Source organism: Megalobrama amblycephala, linkage group LG15 (assembly GCF_018812025.1).
Source record: "Megalobrama amblycephala isolate DHTTF-2021 linkage group LG15, ASM1881202v1, whole genome shotgun sequence".
Classification (NCBI taxonomy): Eukaryota; Metazoa; Chordata; class Actinopteri; order Cypriniformes; family Xenocyprididae; genus Megalobrama; species Megalobrama amblycephala.
This window is the reverse complement of record NC_063058.1, coordinates 15,452,911-15,474,262: the sequence shown is the minus strand read 5'-3', so window position 1 is coordinate 15,474,262 and position 21,352 is coordinate 15,452,911. Positions and strand designations below refer to the sequence as shown.

At 37.4% G+C, this 21,352-nt stretch overlaps 2 protein-coding genes across 6 annotated transcripts in view; one reads left to right on the top strand and one right to left on the bottom strand.

Annotated features, from left to right (window-relative positions):
- Positions 1-524: 524 nt before the first annotated feature.
- Positions 525-16,090, bottom strand: LOC125247091 (kelch-like protein 25). 4 transcript variants are annotated; one of them, XM_048158268.1, is made up of 4 exons: positions 15,912-16,090; positions 15,632-15,802; positions 10,361-12,208; positions 525-2,077 (listed from the first exon to the last, which is right to left on the bottom strand). In XM_048158268.1, the coding sequence occupies exon 3, from the start codon at positions 12,162-12,164 to the stop codon at positions 10,395-10,397; it is 1,770 nt and encodes a 589-aa protein (XP_048014225.1). In that variant the 5' UTR covers positions 12,165-12,208; positions 15,632-15,802; positions 15,912-16,090; the 3' UTR covers positions 525-2,077; positions 10,361-10,394. The 4 variants fall into 4 exon arrangements, with proteins under 4 accessions (XP_048014225.1, XP_048014223.1, XP_048014224.1 ...); XM_048158266.1 differs by lacking the exon at positions 15,632-15,802 and adding an exon at positions 13,471-13,581 and having other exon boundaries at positions 15,912-16,089; XM_048158267.1 differs by lacking the exon at positions 15,632-15,802 and having other exon boundaries at positions 15,912-16,089.
- A 2,805-nt stretch (positions 16,091-18,895) lies between these two features.
- The window catches only part of LOC125247835 (cytosolic carboxypeptidase 4), a 241,369-nt gene continuing 238,912 nt past the window's right edge, over positions 18,896-21,352 (top strand). Inside the window, exons 1-2 of one of the 2 annotated variants that reach the window (XM_048159345.1) lie at positions 18,896-19,094; positions 19,464-19,609. In XM_048159345.1, the coding sequence (XP_048015302.1) occupies positions 19,075-19,094; positions 19,464-19,609 (166 nt within the window). In that variant the 5' untranslated portion in view covers positions 18,896-19,074. The remainder of the gene's footprint in view (positions 19,095-19,463; positions 19,610-21,352) is intronic. The other variant, XM_048159342.1, reaches the window with a different exon arrangement.

Sequence of the window (21,352 nt, the reverse complement as noted above, 5' to 3'; positions counted from 1 at the left end):
AAGAACTTTTCCACATCAAAGACCGTTTTTACAAATATGAGCGTTGGCGTGGATTTAAGCGTACGCATTCTAAGATCAAATCTGTGCGTACGCACACTTTATAAATGAGGCCCAATAAGTATAAATGTCGAGACCCCCAACAAATGACATTCAGTATTATCAAGTTCATTGCTTTTTATGTAGATATTGTATAATGACTATAGTATGTTGGTTTAAATATTTCTAATTGAATATTAATGTTAATATACATTTTAGTTAATATAAAAATTGTTTTTATTAAAACAACAAAGCACCTTGCAACATGCAAATTATATCTCTAGAAGCAGGAACAATTGATAAAACTTCTAATTCGAGAGGTTTTTTATTTTTTTTAAAGTATGCGGATTTAGCTTGGGCATTATAAGATTTAGCTAATAACATAAAGCTTGTTCCTGTTATGTCAAAAAACCTTGGATGCTTCGTGGAGATTTCAGAGAGGAATTCAGGCACTTTTTTGAACCACCAGGGTGCTTATGAAACCAGTCTGCAAGCATCAAAAAATCATTTATTCAAAGCCTTCAACAGACTGAATGAGCAACAAACACGTCTACCGGTATTAGGCACCAGGAATTCAGTTCACAAGGACGCCAGTGGGATCTGCTGCATAATCCCAGAAAGTCCCCTTCAAAAGGAAATGTTTAGCAGTGAGTCCTTTACTACAAAAGACAAACTCCCCCTGAAACAAAATTCAAATCCATATCCCTTTTCAAGAGTTTTAAGACTGCAAGTGAGCAAGAAACCCAACCTTCAACGTCAGAAGCGTGGTTGTTCTTAAAAGTAATTTTTTTAGGTTCAATACAAGTTCAGCTCAATCAACCAAAAACAATAATTTAGACTCATCCTTCTTTTCTTTAAAAACAAGCAAAATTAGAGTTACGATGAGGTATTTAAGATGGAAATGAATAGGTCAATTTTTGGAGGATATAGAAGCTTAAATGTGAAGCGCATCAAATCACATATATTTCTCTGTTACAACATGTATTAGTTGAGCTGTAAAGCAGTTTAACAGCTCTTAGGGCATTGCGTCATCAAGGCAAAGTCATTTAACATTTGGCATAGCCACTGAAACTGAATATTTTAAAGTTTACAGATGTCCCCATTCAGTTCCATTGTAAGTACATGGAACCCAGACATCCTTTTTTTTTTTTTTTTTCTTCTTCTTCTTAGGAAAATGAGGGACTAAATTCATCAACATTATGCCATTAAGCTTAACTTGTATTGGACCCAGAATATTCCTTAAACAAAATCCAGCATTCAAATCCAGAGGAAAACAGTAACATTAATACCCTCATCATCCATCACGTAGTCTCATGTGCAATTTTTTTCTTTACTCTTTTGTTTTTGTCACAAACACATAAATTAAATGCATTTATCAAATGTTCAAACCTTCAAGAAATCTTAAAACGAGAGGAAGTCCTTGATAATACATTGTGCTGTAGAATCTATACAAGTTCCAAGTTAAAACCAATTTCACAGATACTTAAATAGAAGTTCCACAGGCATTTTACATCCTGCTCGAGTAAACTTGCACTTTCCCATGGGGGACATTCTGCATATCTGTAGATGTTTCATATGTTTCATTTAACGCAATGTCAGTAAGGCGTTTTGGAAGCAACATGAACATGCTGTACTGCCAGTCAAAGTGAAGAAGGAAGTTTCATGAAGGAGAATCATGCTTTAGTCGTGTTTGTCATGGTTCACTGGAATGTTCTTGACCTCGATGGATTGCAAAAGAGTCTCCAAAGAGCAGATATTGGTGCAAGAGTGTATTGTGTCCTTGTGCCTCTATTTGGCAATGAACAAGCATGGCATGTGTTAGCGTTGTGCTGTAGGGAGAAGGCCTTTGTGGCCTCTCTTCAGGAGATTTTTTCAGCTCTTCTCTGTGGCTCCTCTCAGCAGTGGATAGATGGTTTGTTTTCGAGAGTGGCCGTGACCGACCGCAGCCACACCACACCCACCGAGCAGAGGTGCTTCAGGCCAGCCAATGACAATCCAGCTCTGCTGCCGTCCATTCAGTGTGGCTAGAAGACCATGGCACCTGCAATGAGAGACGGCACAGTATAAAACCAGATTTCCTCACAACTCCAAGCCAAACTCTATAATTTGAACACAGTCATTGCACTCAAACTTGATGCAATTGTAAGCGGCCATTTAAATTGGCTGGGAAAAAAGGGAGGGAAAAGAAAGAGAAGACAGAAAAGCATATTTCTTGTGACTCTCAAACCAAGTTACAATTATCATCATATTGAGCTTAGTCAATATGCAAAAAGTTTGGAATGGAAACTAAAGTGTACTTTGATTCTCGAACAAACGAACCTGTTGTTTGCAGTCCGTCAAATACATACCGTGTGAAGAATGTAGTTTGATTCACAAATGACTTGCTTCTTTTTAGTAAATCAAAAACATACAGCATACCCGGTGTAGACCAATTCCTTATGAACTGTAAACCCTAACGTTCAAAATAATTAAATGGTTTGAGTAGGACAAACTTAAATTAAACAAATTAGTTCAGTCAGATTAACTTTTATTCTATAGTATTTAGCTCTTTTTCTTTCAAGTTCACAGAACTGATATATTTTAAGTCAACTGAACTGTTTTATGAACTTATTTCTTTTAATTTAGACAAACTTAAGTTTAACTGAAACTATTTCCCAGCATGCTTTACCCATGGAACTCGAAAGGTAGAGTAAATGCTAAAATTAATTGTTATATAATGTTTTTTGTGCAAGATTAATGTTAAGTGGGAGATTTAGTATGATTAATGTTCTGTTATGCTAAAAATGATACGTTGGATTGACTTTTTTTATGTCAACAGGTTCCACATAACCAGGTTATGTTGCATTTAATTATTTATTTCAGTAAACTTAAGTTTATTATATAAGGCCAATTCAATGCCATTTAGCTGAGTCAGGTTAACATTCTTAATTTGTCCAAAACTATTAAGTTCAATTATCCTAAAATTAATATCAAACAAAAATTTAAATAAGTAATCCAGTACAATTGATCAGTTTATTTAGTGAATGCATTCAAGAACAATTTTCACAACTTCTACAAAAGTTCAAATAATACTTTAACAAAATCTTTACTCTGTAAAGACTTTTATTGTTAGGCGTTAGACAGAAGATGATTTTGTTACATCCATGGCATGCCCAAAGTAGTTGTTTTTTTATTATTAAAACAACTTTTAATTGTTGTTAGCAGGTCCTCAACTCAAGCACAAGCTCAAAACTTCACCACAATAACCCAAAAACTATTAACATAACAGGAACTCTTAAATACCAACACAATAGAAAGTAAACATTAAAAAGTCTCTCCATTTTCTCATCTTGCTAAAAACTGCTTAAAATAACACTTTATTTCAAAATTTACTCTTCCAGATCAGCCCATTTGCAAAGCATGATGGGAAGTGAAAGTCCTGTTTGATTGAGTTTACTTGACTGAAACATGTTATTTTAATATGAAAACAAGTTAAGTCAAAAAGTAATTGTTTCAAGTCAATTTAACATGAAGCAATTAAATTTGAACCAGAAACCTAATACAATGGTGTTGAATCAAAATAAGTTGTTTAAATAAAGTGAACCGCATCAAAAAAATCATTTTTATGAGTGGGTTTTGGGAGTTACCATCATGACAGGTGGTGCATGCGGCTTGGTTTGAGAGCAAGTATGTTAAATGTTGTATTTTGCTACTCATTCAGCAAGCGCTATACCATGCTACTGTTAACTTGTTAGCAAATTAGCAAGTTAACATTTTCTGAATTAGCTTGTTATAGCTAGTTAAGTTTACACTAATAAAAATGTTCACACTGAGGTTACATGAAAATTTTAAGTTAAATGTATGAATAAGTGTACTCAAACATTTCAAGTTAAGAACAATTAAAATGTATGAGTACAAAATAAAAATCTGTCAGTTCTGCTTACTTAAATTTAGAATTTCTTAACTTAAAAAAATTGAGTTTTGCCAACTTATTTGGGTTTACAGTGAGTAGTTATCAGTTTGACCAAGTATGAAACACTGTCCTTTATAACAGCTTTGGCAGAGAGAATTTCTTTCATCTGTGTGAAACATAGACATATCTAAAATATATTAGTTAACATACAGTAGTTGGTACCAAAACTATAGAGTTTAAAATCAAAAAGGCAGACAGAATACAGAAAATGAGACTCAAAACTTGATTTTAAACCACTTTGGAACAACTTGGGGAAAGTAGCGAGATCAATCACGATCAATCAGAGACGAACCTCGTCTGTTGTTGTGTCCGTGGAGAATGGATGGGATTTGTAGTCTCGCAGCATTTTAAATGAGCCTTCCACCTAATGCCCTCTCAACATCCCTACGCTTACAGGAGATTTAAAATCAATCGCTCACACCAGCTTCACATCCCACCAGTGTAGCTCGCCCAACAGGGGTGTCTGACTGCCTCTAATTCAATTCTCATCACCTCTAATACATTCCAATTTAATGCTAATGCCTCCCTTAGAGGGTGTAAGTGTGTTAAGCCACAACAATGAAATGATTTCAGAGCCTGCATCGACAATGCCATTGACATGCCCATCAAAACTGACTCCTGCTTTTTATAAACCAAAAACGAAGTAAATATTTTGCAGATCCCAGTCGTGGGTTTCGCCTTAAATGTGTCCATCTGCTTTATGATTCATTAAGTGTGAGATTTTGATCTGGCATAATAGCTGCCACATGCACTTGAAGGGAATGCTGAGATGACACTGGTTTTAAAACACTTTTCAGATGTAGAGGATAAAACTGCTGTGTGTAGAAATGAGGTGCGTTTGTTTATGTGTCATCATTGCCTAAGGTGAAAAAGCTCAAGTTAAATCCCTGTAGGCAGGTGAATGGAGTATATAATTATATATTGAGAAATACTCTACTTCAAAAGATACTTAAATATATTAAGAAATACTGCTCTTCAAAAGATATTTTTAGAGTCTACAAAGCCTTAATTAAAAAAAACACAATAATAACAATAAATAAAATTGACAACCTTTTCGAAATGAGTTTCCACCCTATCATTAAAAGTATTACCCTTTAACTTTGACACAATTCCAGTTGGACCAAGACTAGAACAAGCCTATTCAAACAAGTAAGGTTTTGTTGATCAACAGATCAAATGGAAATTGCCACAAGTTAGTATGCTATATGTAGGGTGAAATCAGGTTGATTAGGACACTTTTTCCCATTCATCTCAATTCATCTGAATTCACCCCAACTGTTTTTTGAAGTACAAGGGCAACCACAAAACTACCAATGTAACTAAACATTACAAGCCTTTCCCTTTACTCAGAAATGAACATTTACTCTCCCAATCCAGTTCCATTAAAGCATGCTGCGAACTAATGATTAAGTTAACTTCCATTTAATAACTTTAAGTGGATTGATGAAAAGAAATTAAGTTAATGTGACCGTTCAATTAATGTGATTTTTTTTTTTTTTTTTTTTTAAAGTAAATAGAATAAGCATCAAGATCTAGGCCATTTTTTGTCCGATTGATGTTTATGCTGGATGAAGCCAAGCTACAATTGCATTATCTAGGTTTGTTAGTCCAGATGATTTCAGTTCAATTAAAGCAATAACATGACATTTTTAAGGAAGACACTTTAGTCCAACTAAAATGCAAATGTACTTGTTTGCTAAGTTATGGTGGTCGCTCCCAATGGGAAACTGTAACTTTTACAGTTTAAAAAAATAGTTCAACATTTCTTCAGAACTGGCACTTCTGTGTAGATCAGTTAAACATGTTGCAAACACTATAGGCTTATGCTTATTAAAAACCAGACTTCGTTGTCTAGATGGGTTAAAGTGGTCATGGCATTACATCCTAATATGGTGATGGTGTAGGATAAATACAAGGACTGATTACAGTTGAGCAGTTCCATTCCAGGAAACGGAGAGCTGCTGCCACTCGAGTGCGTAAATCCACAGCTAGTTTAAACAGGGCACATTGACCAGGCAAAGCTTATCCAGCCTTTACCCAACTGTGTCAGTGCTTGGTGGGTCAGACAGGATGAAGTGCATGGGAAATCTGGGCTTTTGCTACCTGTATCGGCCTGTTTCCGCCAGTTGGGAGGACAGTGTACACTGCCAAAACATCATGTTTCCTGCTTTAGTAACATGCATGCCGCAAAGAGAGATTAGATTAAAACAGCCCAATCCGATTTATGGGCTCTGCAACAGCAAAACAATTAGCTGGTTTAGTTTTTCTAAAACCCCTACCTTTAGGGGATGGGACGGGAGGTTGTGGTGCTTGGCAAAGGGTCAGAACTGTTCCAACTGGCAAATTACCTGGATTAGCTGTACACAATGCAGACCAATGAAACTGCACTGTTGGCAGAAAAAGCAGTAACTAAGTCTTATTGAGGACATGTGCTACAAGGGTGTCAAAAGGGATGTCATTACACAGGCCAATGCCTGAATATTCCCTATTATATTTACCTGGAGCTTCTGGTCGTAATTCAAGTCCTGCAAAGCTAATCACAACAAGTTTGATGCAACTTTTTAAAAGCATTACTAGCTCTTTGGAAACAAAAATTACATTTGTAAACTATGATGTTGTTTGGGCAATTTCTGACCATTTATCCAGGGGTCACTCTGAGGAAAAAAACGAAACTGCGCTAGCATTTTCAATCTGAAATTACACACAAATGCTAGTTGATTCCACCAAATGAGGCTTGGGGAGATTCCCAACCAGAAGTGGTTTGAGAAGTCCAATGTCAAGTTGTAGTGCAGAGAAAGACCTCTGTTCAGGTAAAGTGGTGAGGGTGGGGTAACTCAAAGGAAATGGGTTGAAACCTTACTAAGCATGTTCACCTGCACAGTCACAGTGGATTTTGTCCATTTAAGGTTGCATCACAATGCATACAATTTGTTTAAAAAAAAAAAAAATATGTTTTTTGGTCTATACAATGAAAGTCAGTGGAGTCCAATGTTGATTTTTATTCATATAAATAATGGCTCATAAATAAAATGTTTGACAATTCTATGGAATTATTCTATTATAACTAATTTATGGAATAACGTGATATAAGCTTTACATAAACCTTGTTTTTTGTTTAATGGACAATCTCTACCAGCAAAGTGGGAAAGCTTTTCTTTATTTTCTTTTCCTTCCTTTTCCCTTTTTTTTAAGGGACAATAGGTCTCTAGAAAAACATAGTATACCGTGAAACTCGATTTATGGTTTTCAGCAAGGCTGTCTGATTATGACTAATAATGTCAAATTTAGACTGTGGGATTCAATTATCCTGTTGTCTAAAATGATGCATAGCTTTCTGAAATGGATTACATTCAGGTACTCCTCTCCTTGTCCCTGGCCGCTGCAGGTTTTAAAATATTTATAAACTGAAAGTGGAATCCCAACCCTGCACAGGCCTTTAAATCATTTAAGAAGCTCATTCTTCTCTGTTTTGTTTTTCATAATGACACACAGAGCCATTCCATCATGGAGACCAACAGGCATTTTAAGTATGAGACCACAGAGCTAGGCTGCCTATACTCACCTCTATTAATTCTTCATTGCTTCACTCAGTAGGAGTTCAAAACACACCAGCCTTTGCTTTCCTCACCCACTTCTTAAGTTACTTTATCAGGAGGGAGAAGGTTGCGAGGCTGAACAGGGTAAAGAGATGAATAGGAGAGTGTGGGAGGTAATATTTGAAGAATTTGAAATCTGCCATCATTGTTCAAGGGTGGTCAGTTCTGCTGCAAGGTTGTTTTTGACTAACCGTGTTGTAAATAACCAATCACTCCAGAGTCGCAGGAAAATGGCATCAGAAGGAATCTGATTGTTGAATGTCACTATGAAAAACGGGTCTCAAGCGGTGATGTTAAAAGGAATGGTTCCAGTTATATTTCCACTTGAGTCTGGTTCTTGGCCTGGAATCAGCTAGGAGTTGGCTAACCGTGCTGGTAGAATGCGAGTAGTGACATCACAACTCAGGACTGGTCACTCGCATGATAAAATTTAAGCACCCTCCAAAAAAACATTTACTATAATATAAAGAAATAGCATTTTTCAATGTTTCTATTTTGCCATACACCGGTAATTTTGAATGCACTTCAATGGATAAAGATGCTTTTTTGTAGTTCCGTCTACCAGCAGAGTCTAGCAGGGCCATGCTAACCAGCTAAGCTTTAACCCTTTGGTTGGTACACATTCAACTACGTTTATTCTCTTCCTGTGGGCGTTCCTGGAGGATGCTGCTGCTGCCAACATCCTTCGCCAGGCCTGCCAGGGCGTCCTCCAGACATTCTGATTTTGTGCCCCCTGGGGCTAATTATAAAACCCAGCTTTTGCTGGGCCACCTGCTTCACTGTGAAATGAAGCACTTGTGGTGTGAACGGAGTTGCTGGCTGGTGAAGAGTGTTAATGATTACTCACAGAAGTAATCATTTTCTAATCACCAGGAGATGCAATGAGACGGCTGTGGTCCCTCCCCAGGCAGTCTAATTCAAATGACACAAGTGAGAGATGTTCAGCTGACTGTTATGACGCATTCATAGACACCATCGGCACAATTGTAATTCCTCAACATTAGGTTTAAGAAGCAACTACCTTTGCTCTATACATATACAAACCAATATGCAGGCATACCATCATTCAATTCTGACTTCAGGCAGACAAGGGGCTCGCTGGCTTCTGAGAAAGGCTGTTCACGCAAATATTGTTAGTCTGTAATGACCTGTTAGCTCTGGTCTTCATAAGTGCTGACAGACAAGATATTATGATAGCAGAAATAATGATGAGTCTAAGATGCCTATAGAAGAAAGGGTATTGCAATGAAGCTTAATGCATTTCATAAAAGTCAATAAGCATTAATTTTTTAGAGTTCAATGCAAATGAGTGCTTTACATTTATACGCTTATGCTTTTGTTTGATTACTAAAATTGTATTTTGTATACAGAGGCTTGAATACAATAACAATTTTGTACAATACATCTATAGCTTTAAAAATTGAAATTTGGCTTATATCTGTACCTTGTGAAGAATTCGTGATTTTTTCCCCCAAACTAGTTCAGCGGAAAACCTGCCCTGGAGCCGATTCTAAAGATTTCATTGGCCATGTCAATTACAGTGACGACTGCCTACACCAAACGCTGATCCCTAAACCTACCTGTCACTGTAACCTCAGCCAATGAAATTGGTTGCAGGGCGGGATTTCCGTTGTACTGGTTTGGTTAAAAAAAATAAATAAATAAATAATCATGTGTCAAAAATACACAACAGATGGAAACTGTTTCAATTTCTAAAACAAAGGTGGCAGATACTTTAAGTAACAAACTATTCTGCCTTCACACATAAGAAACTGTTCTTCTAATGAAGCACATAATTAGCTCTTTATTCATGCACCAACAGCCAAAGAGAATGATTTCTGCTAGGCATGGGGACTGCAATGCAGAAATGCAAATTCTGCAAATTTGCAATTGCATTTCAACTGTTTCTGTTCATACTTTCAGCCAAGATTGTCCTCTGGCCACTGAATTCATCAATTAAAACATTTTTTGACTGAAAATTTTCAGTGGTCAACATTTAAGTGCAGTAAAAAAAAAAAAAAATGGTTGTGCTTTAGATGGTATAGTTGATGAGAAACAAAATGCTTTAGCAGCTGTTTCAGCAACAATAAGCACCCTCCTCCCCAAATCTCTCTACACTGAGTCCCTCATTGCAGCCTGTAATTACAGAGATTAAGCCACTTTGTGCTCTCACTCTACCTAATAGCCAATTGACAGAAAAAGCTTTGTAATGTAGATCACAAATCAATATTTCAATGGCTTACTCATGCTGACGCATCACTATGATCCCAAGTGAGAATTCATGAGATGTTTAAGCCTCAACCTTCAACCCTCTTGAAGATGTTGCCCTTCAATGACAGCCACTGCTCTATAATATTCTGACACATCCAGATGGTTCAACAACACATTAATTTTCTCTTTGCTCAACCACTTTCAAAAACCTCAAAAAGATTGGAGCACTCAGCTGCTTTCAAAGAAGGCTGCCAAGCCCCAATTTAGCATTTTGGCTTGCAGTTATCATGACAGAAATCATCATTTATATGTCAAGGTCGACAGCCTGCTGACTTCTGTTGTTACTCTGCTTGAAATTATGATTCAAGCACTTTTCAATGGAAGCACCAACAATACAAAATGATTCAGTTGTGTGTGTGTGTTTGTAGATCAGATAAGGTAATAGATACTTACACCTTCAGAAAGAATAATAATTTCAGTATAGAGTCTTTAAACACAATGAAGCACATCAAAAATGATAAAAAAATAAAAATAAATAAATAAATAAAAAAGCCAAAAACCTTACCCAGATCAGCTCCATACACTTCAATCACAGGCGACTATGCAGGAAGATGTTTCCAGGTGCTGACAAAAGCAGTTGGAATCAGCGAATAAGGCACGGTAGTTATACTGTTCCAGCTATCCGACGTCGGATCATAACAATCCAGGGTTTTACACCGCTGTGTACCGAAGTACCCACCGACCACATAGAGTTTATTACCAGAGGCCACAGCATGGCAGCTCATTCTTTTAGAAGTCATGTCACCTACACGCGTCCATTGATTGGTTTCGCAATCAAAACGGTAGGCGGACGCTGCTGTGAACTCCGTGTCACCGCCCATTATGAATATCTGACTGCCGAGAACGGCAGCGGCGGTGTACCTCCAGGGTTGTGGGCACTCTGCAGCTATGGTCCAACGGTTCTCAATAGGGTCATAGCACTGGACCTTTGAGGCCTTGTCCCTGTGGATGGTTGTTCCACCAAACACAAAGAGTTTTAGCTTGGCGCTGACCACTGCTGCATTACTGACACCATCCCTAAGTGGTGCCATCATTGTCCATTTGTTGGTCAAGGGGTCATACCGCTCAACCTGTTTAAGAGACACTGAAGGGGAGGCTGGGAAGACACCTGCTATAGCAGTGTGACCCCCCACAACATAAAGGCAGTTTTCAAGTTCAGCTGAGCCATGTCCAAAACGTGCAATTAGCATTGGGGCACCTTTCGACCATTCTTCATGTACCGTGTCATATATCCAAACATCCTTCGACACTCCATTTTCCGATCCCCTTCCTCCGGTCACGTAAACTTTGCAGCCAATGGCACATGCACTGAACTCTTTCCTGGGACTGGGAAGATCTGATTTAGGGATGATCTCTTTTGCTTTGTGGTCCACTTGGTAGATCTTATCACACATAAACGTCTGACCACCAAGAATGAGAAGCGTATGCCCAGCTTTGCGAGGCCTAGCGCAGGGGCTAGTGACAACACCATCATTCTGCAGAATCTTTTTCTTGCACTGCATGGCCTCATCGACAATCTGTCGGCTCCTTTTATCAGACATCACAAGTTCCTCACATGCCACGGCCTCAATTAGGCATTCCGAGGGTAACAACGCTAGGCGTAGCCCTCGCAGCAGTTCAGGAAGATAGTCTCTGCGGCTGTCTAGGTCATACCTAACCCAGCGCATGACCGCATTGAACACAATCTGTTCATCTTCAACCTCCAACTCATCACTAAGGATGAGATCCAAAAGCTTGTCTTTCGAGAGGCCGCAGAAGTCTTCAGTGTCTCGAAGAGTCTCAAAGTGAATGAGGCACATCCTCCATGACAGCTCATAAAGGCGCTTGCACTGATGAGCATCAGAGAGCAGCATCATCCCTAAGCAGTTTGATGAGTGCAAATTCTTCTCCAGAAATTCTGCTGCTGCATCACGGATATCATGAAACTGCAGCATGTCTCCAGCCTCGAGAAGTGACTCTGCATTCTCCTCATTGATGATGACACGTGAGGAGTAAGCAAAGTCCAACAGCAGCTCCAGAACTTCTGGGTGAACACTGTCACGAAAGTTAACCTCATTGTCAAGGCTTTCACGGAGGCCACCGCTGAACATGGCTTCAAAGTAGCGACTGCAAGCGGCAAGCACAGCTCTGTGACAGGGAAAGGAGCGATCGCCTGCCCATAGCGTTACATCTGTGAACATGCACTGTTTGCGAAGGGTATTGAGGTGGGTGAGCACACTGTCTGGATGAGAGGGCTTGTGGAAGAGCGAGATGTTCATGGAGCCTGTGCTCGTCCTCGACTTGCGGTTTTCATGGACGCTGACTGACATTTTTTCCAGCACGTCCAAATTTTCACTGGTTCCAATATCTCGAACTAGAGAAATACAAAAGCACAACAGAAGAGGTTAGAAAGTGATCTATTAAAGTATTTTCAGTATTGGGGATGACTCACTGTTGTTTACGCTTGGCAATAAAATCACCAGTGAGAAAGTGGTATGGTGCTGTAACAAAATTTAGAGCCAACTAGTGTCACTTTTTTTTTTTTTTTGTTTTAGCTGCCGACAATGTAACTATTAGTCTGGGATGATTAGCATTTGCTTAAATGTGGTTGTAGTGTTTGTCATGCCTTGGTTCAGTAACTTTTTTCAAGCTTCATTTTGTGTATAATGGCCAGAGATGTATGCCTGAATGACATTTTTTACATCCTTCATTAGACAAACTTTGCTTGACGTTTTACTAGATATTCACAGCTCTTTCAGCAATGAAATATTACTTCAACAGTTAAGTTCACTGTAAATTTGTTCAGCGTATCTGAGAACTGTAATCCTTATTTACACTGTTAAGCCAACACAAAGTGCACAATTAATCAACTCAGTCTCTCTTACATTTTATGCTGACAGATTATAATTCAATTTAGATTTGTAAATTAAATCAGTAGGCTAATCCTTTGTTTTTGGCCAACAGTACCTTGAGAACCATGCAAGAAATTCAACAAGATAATTACAATGAACACTGAAAGAAATGAAAGAAAAAAGAAAAACATAAGAGCATCATGTCTAAACTATTCAATAGAATAAATTTGAGATATTACTGATGAATAAAATTGCAAGAGGACATCTATAACAATTAAACTAAAAAACAAACAAACAAACAAAAAAACGTAACTATTCTAAAAACATTGTTTAGGTATCAACTTTCTGTTTAGGTTATCTTGTCTAGTAACTTTTACACAGCTTTCAAGTAAAATACTGAAGAACACAATTACAGCTTTGTAATTAACTGTGTAAAGTGTTGTAAGCTGCAAAAGTTCAATGTTTCCAGTGGCTCTTTGTGTGAGTGAATGTGCTTACATGCAAACTGGATTCTTTAACTGATGCAGTTTGAGGTTATTGTGACGAGAGAGGGGAGCAAGCATGCACAAACATCGGCAGGGTCTTTATGGATCACACTCTCCAGTTGACATGAATCACAATGCCAGAGGTTGACCACAAAGGATGCAAGGTCACAGCTATCCGTGCAGAAAGCTATGCAGGGGGATAAGGGCAACTGGGAGGCTGGTATTGGAGGGGTGCTGGATGCAGGGCTGTTGATGGGTGAACGAGAATAGGGAGCAAGCAGGTGTCTAAAACCACTTACAGCGACAAAAACTGCTGACCCACGCACAGGCACTGACAGTGAGGATCTGAGGAGGGGTCTGCATTGGTCCCAAAATGCGTCCCCTCAACAGACCAGGTCGACAGAGTTGTCCTTAATGGGGCCAGGGAACAAAGAACGAACAGAGAAATGTATTTATTTTTTCCACATATAAAAATGAGTACCCTTGTGAGGGTTTCCAGGCATTTCTTGCAAGCTGCGGCTTTTGTGACAATAGATTAAATGTTGCATAATTCCACAAGAGTTGACTTATGGTCAGGTTTGTGGCTGAATGAAAAAAAGAGCTGAAAAAGAAGCCCAACTATTATTTCACAGCTTGATAAAACTGCCTTGGAGTTCCTGCATGGTTCATCCCATCACCCATGGTAACCATCACTCAACAACAGCATGAGCCGTGCCAAAGTTGCTGAATCATTCAATGCGAACAAACTAACTACCTATCCATGCGGATATTCTCACCAGCGTGAATGACACCTTTTAATTGCAATGCTTCTGAGAGGCTCAGGCACAAAGGTCTTTATTTCTTTGAATGTTCTTCCTGTGTAAACATCCAGGCTGCTCAGACTAAATAGCCTTTCCAGGTTCTTTTCACTGAGGATGTTGGTATTCTAGAGCTGTATACAGTAAAGGAGGGAGGGAGGTGCATTTTGTGTGTTTGCGGAAAGTCAAAAGCTGGCAACCTCACTGATTTGAAAACACTCAATGAATCACTGGCCTGCATGAAGTCCATCATCAGGACAAAGTTCTAGCACTCAGCCTAAAACATTTTACGCAAGCATGTGGACACAGATGATTCTAGATACGCAGGTTTGATTTTGTGCACTGCTGCAATTCAAAATGTCGCAGTACACAGCCCATTCTTATTGTTTCTCCAAAAGGCGCACTGTTGCAGATGTCTTCCGGCTTAAGAATTTCATTCACTGTCGAAAAATATCTGCAAAAATTGCAGCTTTAGGAGGTATAACAGCTTGCCACTGGGACAATACCATTAAATGAACAACTTTATACCTTATCTACCCCTAAAAGGTGCATGTTAGTACCTTAGAGCAGTAATATATACCCTTAAGATACTACTATGAACCTTTCAGGAGTAAATAAGGTACAAAGATGTCCTTTTGAGGATACTTCCTCCTAGCCGAACACTAAATAATTGCTACAGACAGTACTTAAAATTGAGAATGAGAAACTGCATATACTGTACAATAGAGTTTGCTGCCAATGTTACAGAAAGTTTTAATAGTATGGCCACATTAGTGATGTCGACTTAAACATTAAAACTTTAGTGAAAGCATGAAAGACAGTCCCGTGTTTGGTTCCTTATCTCTTATAACTACATAAAACAGTGAAAGAAATATTTCTCAACCTTGCAAGGACCCCCAGAACTGACTCCCTTATTTGACACCCATTTTAGGATCTAAAAATGAGCCAAAGTAGGTGTTAAATTAGAGAGGCATACCAAAACTGTATGTGTTGGGGATCAGAACTGAGAACCACTGGTAGTCTAATGTATGAATGTAACAGGTGAGTAATCAAGGCGAATATAATGGCTACGTTAGGGTCATGAAACCTTCGTAAGAGTAAATAGCAGCCAATGAGGTTAGACAGGTTTGCTTACTTGAACTATGACCAATGCAAAAATAACTGGAATGAACCCTGAGCCCTGACTCTTATATCACACAAACATATATTAATTGTGTATTCTGTAGGAGCAGGTGTACTGTGGCGCGGGTGGAAAAAAAACAAACAAAAACGAACAAAAAAACAAAAAAAAAACCACAATTTTACGTCAGTCATTCCCTCAGTTAACCTGTCGCCTCCTTAGACTATAAAAAGTGAACAAATGTGGAAAATATAGCATTAAAATACATAACGCAAGGCTGTTTAGTAATAAACGGCGACTATTATGCGCTACGCGACTTCAGAAATGCGCGCACCAACTCACGCTAGAGTTAGCCAGTTCGCTAGTGCGTTAAACAATGTAAAAAGATAAATGAATTATTGGATAACTTACAATGAAGTAAAATGCAATTGTAATACAAAATATAAACACAGTGATATCAAAAATGACAGATTAGGCTGCGTTTAATCTTAGTAACGATACTGTGAATGAGAGGAGCTAATGCTGTTAGCGGAGAGTCGTAACTCAGCGTATTGACATGCAGAAGAAAGCCTGACAAACTCCTGGCGATTAGAGACACGTAAAGACTCTGCTCTCCCTGTAAGCAATCATTATCTTCCGATTTACACCCAGGTGGCCATCAGTCCCTATCCAGCTCACATCTAATCCTGACTGATTGTATTGGCTTTTCCAGCTCTGCCAAAAACAGGAAGAACAGTGCAGATGTTGGTTAGAGTGTTATTCATCTGAAGCTTCTAGCTCTAATATAAGACTATTTTTTTTTAGAAAGAAATGGCATACTTACAGTGTTTTGGGCGCTAGAGACAAATCCTGACGTTGTGTGGTTTCAGAATTAGGAAAGGAATCATAGTTTAATTCATCTCTTGTCTGGTTGGCTGTGTTACTTTGTTCACATTCCAGTCCTCACTGATGAAAAATTGTGGAGTCTCCTGAGGTAATATCCAAACGCGGGGAATGTGTAGAGAGTGATTGACGTGCCCGTTGACCAATCGCGAACTGAGAATTTATGCAAATGTGTATTTGTAGCCAATAGGAACGTTCCAAGCTAAAGTCTGCTCTGTGTTCTGTGCAAAGCAGCCAATGGATGAACAGTGGGAGGAGCGTCGCGGCGGGCGATGACACAAGGCATCGCTACAATTAGCAGGGAAGTATTGTGACTTTTTGTGTTCATATACGCTTTTTAATTTGCTACTAAGGAAAATATTCATTCAATTTGGCAGTATTTTCTCAAATATGTGATTGTATTTGAATAATAGCCCTTATTTTTAAACATAATTGAAAACAGGCCTTATTTTATTCCCATTATAGAATTAGCCAGCCGTTGATTGTTCAAAACAAAAGGCTCTGAATTAGTGCTATCTGTACTTCTATCCATTTCGATGTATTTTTTTTTATCCATGTGAATATAGTGCTTCTAAATGGAGATTTTTAAATGCAATGCCTTTAGCTCCATCTAGTGGGATTGTTACATTCATAGATAGCTCTGATAAATCATAACATACCTTGAACTCTAATGATAGATGCATGCTCCAATGTTCCATTATTATGCACCCTAATAAGAGTTTAATGGACCCTGCTGAAGTGAACGCATATTATATCTGTATTAATTGCATTCAGTATTCATCTTTACAAAAACAAACGCATCCTCAGGCCATACTTCGATGTCTTAGTTTATATGATGAATTCCCCATTTATTCTGTGTGATATTCTTTATTATCTTATATTCTTTAAGTTTATTTAAACTAATGTTATTTAAAAAGTTACATAATTGACTTTTATATTGTCACTGTACAAGAGCCTAAAAAGTAATTTATTTATTTAAACATATTTAAAGATGTTTAAATTAACATGTTTTGCATTGACAACCCCCTTTTTTTTTAGTAAAATTATCTCAAATTGTGCTCCTTGTGGCCTGAGGGTTTATGAGTTTGAAAACCTATGAGCTAGATATAATATTTTATATTTTAATGCTATTTATGTATATGTTTGTTTACTTTCATTTCCCACTGGTAATATACTTCATTTTAATTTTTTGCAAGCGGGGAATTTGTCAATAAAACGATAAGAACATTTTTTTTTATTTTTTTTCCCATAAGCACCAATATTTTAGGTTAAAATATTGTATGTGTGTGTTGGTATGTGGGTCAATGACGTGATGGGTCATTTTTTGTCCAAAGGCCTTAATAATAATAATAATAATAATAATAATAATAAACAAAGATATGACATCTGAAGTATGTAAGGTATTGCAACTAGATCTCTTTTATTGAATCCAAAAGGTTTTAATTATATTTTTTGCTACATATAAAGGTATTTTAAAGATTTTGAAGTGTCAAAAGGTCATTCGGTTTAACCATCCTAAGGCCAATACAGCAATTTTATTTGTGATTAAAATATCTTAAAATGTAAATATTTTTTAATTTTTAAAATGTAATAAATGTATCTATGTATCATATATCAACATAGCGCAAAATGGTATTAAAATTATATGTAGAAGTCATTGCTTTGTTATGAGAAAGAATGTCTGGAAAAATGAATTTCATTGATGTCATTTGGAGTAACCAATATAAAGGGACCATTTTGGATCAAGTCATGCGATCAGTATCATGTGACAGGATGTGACATCATTCAGACACCTGCAAAGGACCACAAGGTCATGAAGCAAAGTAACTAACTCTCTCTTGGCTATTTGAAAAATTCATGTTTTTACTTGCTCATACGCATGTCCCGAAACATCAGGTCATTCGGTACTACAACTGCTATAAAACATGGAAAATGTTATATTTTAAAAATATAAAAGTGTCATTCGGTAAAACAGAAATTTTGGTTAAACCGAATGACTTTTTTGGTGACAAATTTTGTCCATCTTGTAAAAAAATGACAAAAGCAGTGTTAATTGATTATAAAAACCACATAATCTCAGTGTTAACACTTGTTTTTTTTACACTTTTAAAAACCTTATTCGTCAATAACCCATATATATATATATATATTATCACTTGGTTGCTCTCTTATTTTTTCTTTTTATTCAACAGTTTATGTTAATGGTCTGTTTGTAAAATCTTTAATGGCTAATCCATCTCTTGGTGTTCTGGGTTCATCACTTGGGCCTGTAAATTTTAAAGTCTGTCCCTGTGCTGCTGAAGCGTGCGTAATACGATCAAGTTCACTTCGATTCGAGTCTGAATGCATTTTCTGGGCCAGTGCATTGAAACCACTGCCTTGTCTCTGGCTTAGACGGTTGAATTTCATTGGCGGCCATAATTAACTGTTCCATCTGCAAAATCACCAAGGGAGTATCCTCCATTAGTTGTCTAAACCTAATCCGAGACCAAAGGCTGTTTGTAAAGAAATGTGCTGATCTTTACTGGTAATTCATGCAAGACTGGCAGAGTTTTGACAGCATATGCTGCGGTCATTAGGAGTCAGATCATGAAATCATAGTACTATAATAAAGCCAAAGACTTACTGCAGTGCTTACAGCAGCTTTTGCTGGGGTAAAAAAAGGCTTAGGACTTAAAAGGCACGCAATGTAAGGCATATCTAATTTTACATGTTAAAGTGCCATGTTAAACCAGACAGGGACAGCCAGGTGCCAAAAAAGAGGATTATATGGATTAAATAATATTTGTATATTTTAGCAATGATCTATCTATCTATCTATCTATCTATCTATCTATCTATCTATCTATCTATCTATCTATCTATCTATCTATCTATCTATCTATCTATCTATCTATCTATCTATCTATCTATCTATCTATCTATCTATCTATCTATCTATCTATCTATCTATCTATCTATCTATCTATCGTGTGTCTGCCTGTGAACAGAAAAACATTCAAAAGCATTTAGACCTTGTAATAAATCTCAATTTTTGTAATGTGTCTTTTGAAAGATGGCTCATCATCGTGCGCATTACATTTCATGTGGGTTCCACTTGATGGATGACTCTGATGAGACGATGGTAATGTCCCTCATCATTTTAAACTTTATGTACCAAAGATATGCAGCTGGCCACTAAGAGGGTCACAGGAGAGCCCTTGGGTTATCCCGCCATGACAAATGCCCCCTAAAATAGCAAAACTGTAATCCTACTGAGAACACCATAAACTTTCCAGCAGTGCTTAGTTTTATGTAAATTGCACTGTCCATTTGCACTTGTTGCCAAACAGTAAAATCTGACCCATATGACGTACTACTGGGGCTCTAAATTTCAAATGAAATGCTCTTGCTGTGGAACAGTTTGTAAAGAGGTTTCTATGCAACAGAGGTTGACTGCACTTGGTCTTTACAGCTGATTTGATTGAAGGCCATTTAATTTCTTTCTTGCCAGTTCCTCTTCTCCTCGCAAAAAGCACAAGATGAACATGGAAGACACGCCTGAAGTCATGTCTGGACCCGATGCCCCCGCACAGGCCACCCAACCATGGACGTTTTCCAAATCATCTTTGATTAGAAAGCTAAGACAACACTTAAGTTGTAAGTATATTCATTTTATAGTCATTTATGCAATGTATGTATTATTTATATTTATTATTTTTTATAAATGTATCTATGCTCCTTTGTATAAGTATAAAAATATGCAATAATATAGAAAAACATGCATTCGTTTAGCAAAACTGGCACTATTTTTTACACTAAAAGTGTATAGTTCACATAATTTTCTCACCCTCAAGTTGTTCCAAACCTGCATGAATTTCTTTCTTCTGCTGAACATATTTTGAAGAATATGGGCAACCAAACAGTTGGTGAACCCCATTAGGGGGAAAAAATACTATGCAAGTCAATATCAGCTCATTTCTTTTGTATTCAGTAGAAGAAAGAAATTTTTACAAGTTTGGAACAACTTGAGATTTGGAACAACTTGAAGTTTGGAACAACATAAGGTTTGGAACAACGCAAGTAAATGATGGCAGAATTTTCTTTTTTATTTAAACTATCCCTTTAATGTAGTCAGGTTGATTATTTTGCATTAAAAGTATTTTTTTTGCCTTACCATATTTTTAGATTACATATGTTTATTGTGTTTATTTTTAGATTACATATGTGTTTATTGTGTATATACACAGATAGCTAAAAAAAAATCCAGTAGTCTGGTATGCAGTGCACAAATACGAGTCTAACTATGTGAAGGAAGCTTCACAGTGTCTGTTGCTGTCATCTATGTGACAGTTAATTTAGGCGAGAGGTGCTAATGGCGTTGCGTCCCTCAGCTGATGATGATGAAGCAAACCGAGCGTCAGATGAGCCCGTTGTGGTTTTGCAGCCCTATATATAGACAACTAAGCTATCTGTGAAACTGAATAATGTTCCGAGGACACGCTGTAATCTGGCACTGGATTGATTTTTTTAATGAATTTAGGAAAGTGCTCAGTGGTTCTGGGTAGCTATAAGGTGTTTTATCATGTGGGAACATAAATATATGGTCAAAAGTATGTGGACATCCAAACAACATCCCCATATGTGCTTGTTGATTTCAAAACCATGGGCTTGTGGAGATAAGTCTTCTTTCAGCTTCCACTTTTCTGGGAAGGTTTTCAACTCAATGATGGAACATGACTCCAGGGATTCATTCCCATTTAGGCACATGAGCATCAGTGAGGTCAGGGACGGATGTTGGGCAAATGCTGTCTGGATCACAGCTGCTGTTCCATTTAATCTCAAAAAGGTGTTTAGTGGGGTTCAGGTCTGGGCTTTGTACAGGTCAGTCAAGTTCCTCCAAGCCAGACACAGTAAATCATGTTTATGGACTACAGTGTGTGCTTTCTCAATAGCCTATACCTAAATTGGGGTACACAAAGCATTTATTAATGTAAAAAGCTTACTAAAAAAATAAATGGGGTGAATTCAGGGTGATTGGGACTCTTTTTGTCATTAAGATGACTTGGAAAAAATATCCCAATCAACCTGAATTCACCCTATTTTATTTGTTCACCAGCATGCCATGTAGTCATTAACCAACATCAGAAAGCCATGAAAAGTATTGTTAAACTATTGAAATATTAGCTTACAGTTTTTTACTATCACATTTCTCTATACTTATGTCATTTTAAAAAAAAAATCATATAGTGATCATCACAACAGCAGTCTATGTGGCTAAACTGTGGATCATTTATCATTGCTTTGGCACAAAATGCATTCAGTGATGACATCTTTCAATTTACATGAATTCTTTTCTCACTTAGACATAAACATCACCAAAATTTTACAACACAAAAATGA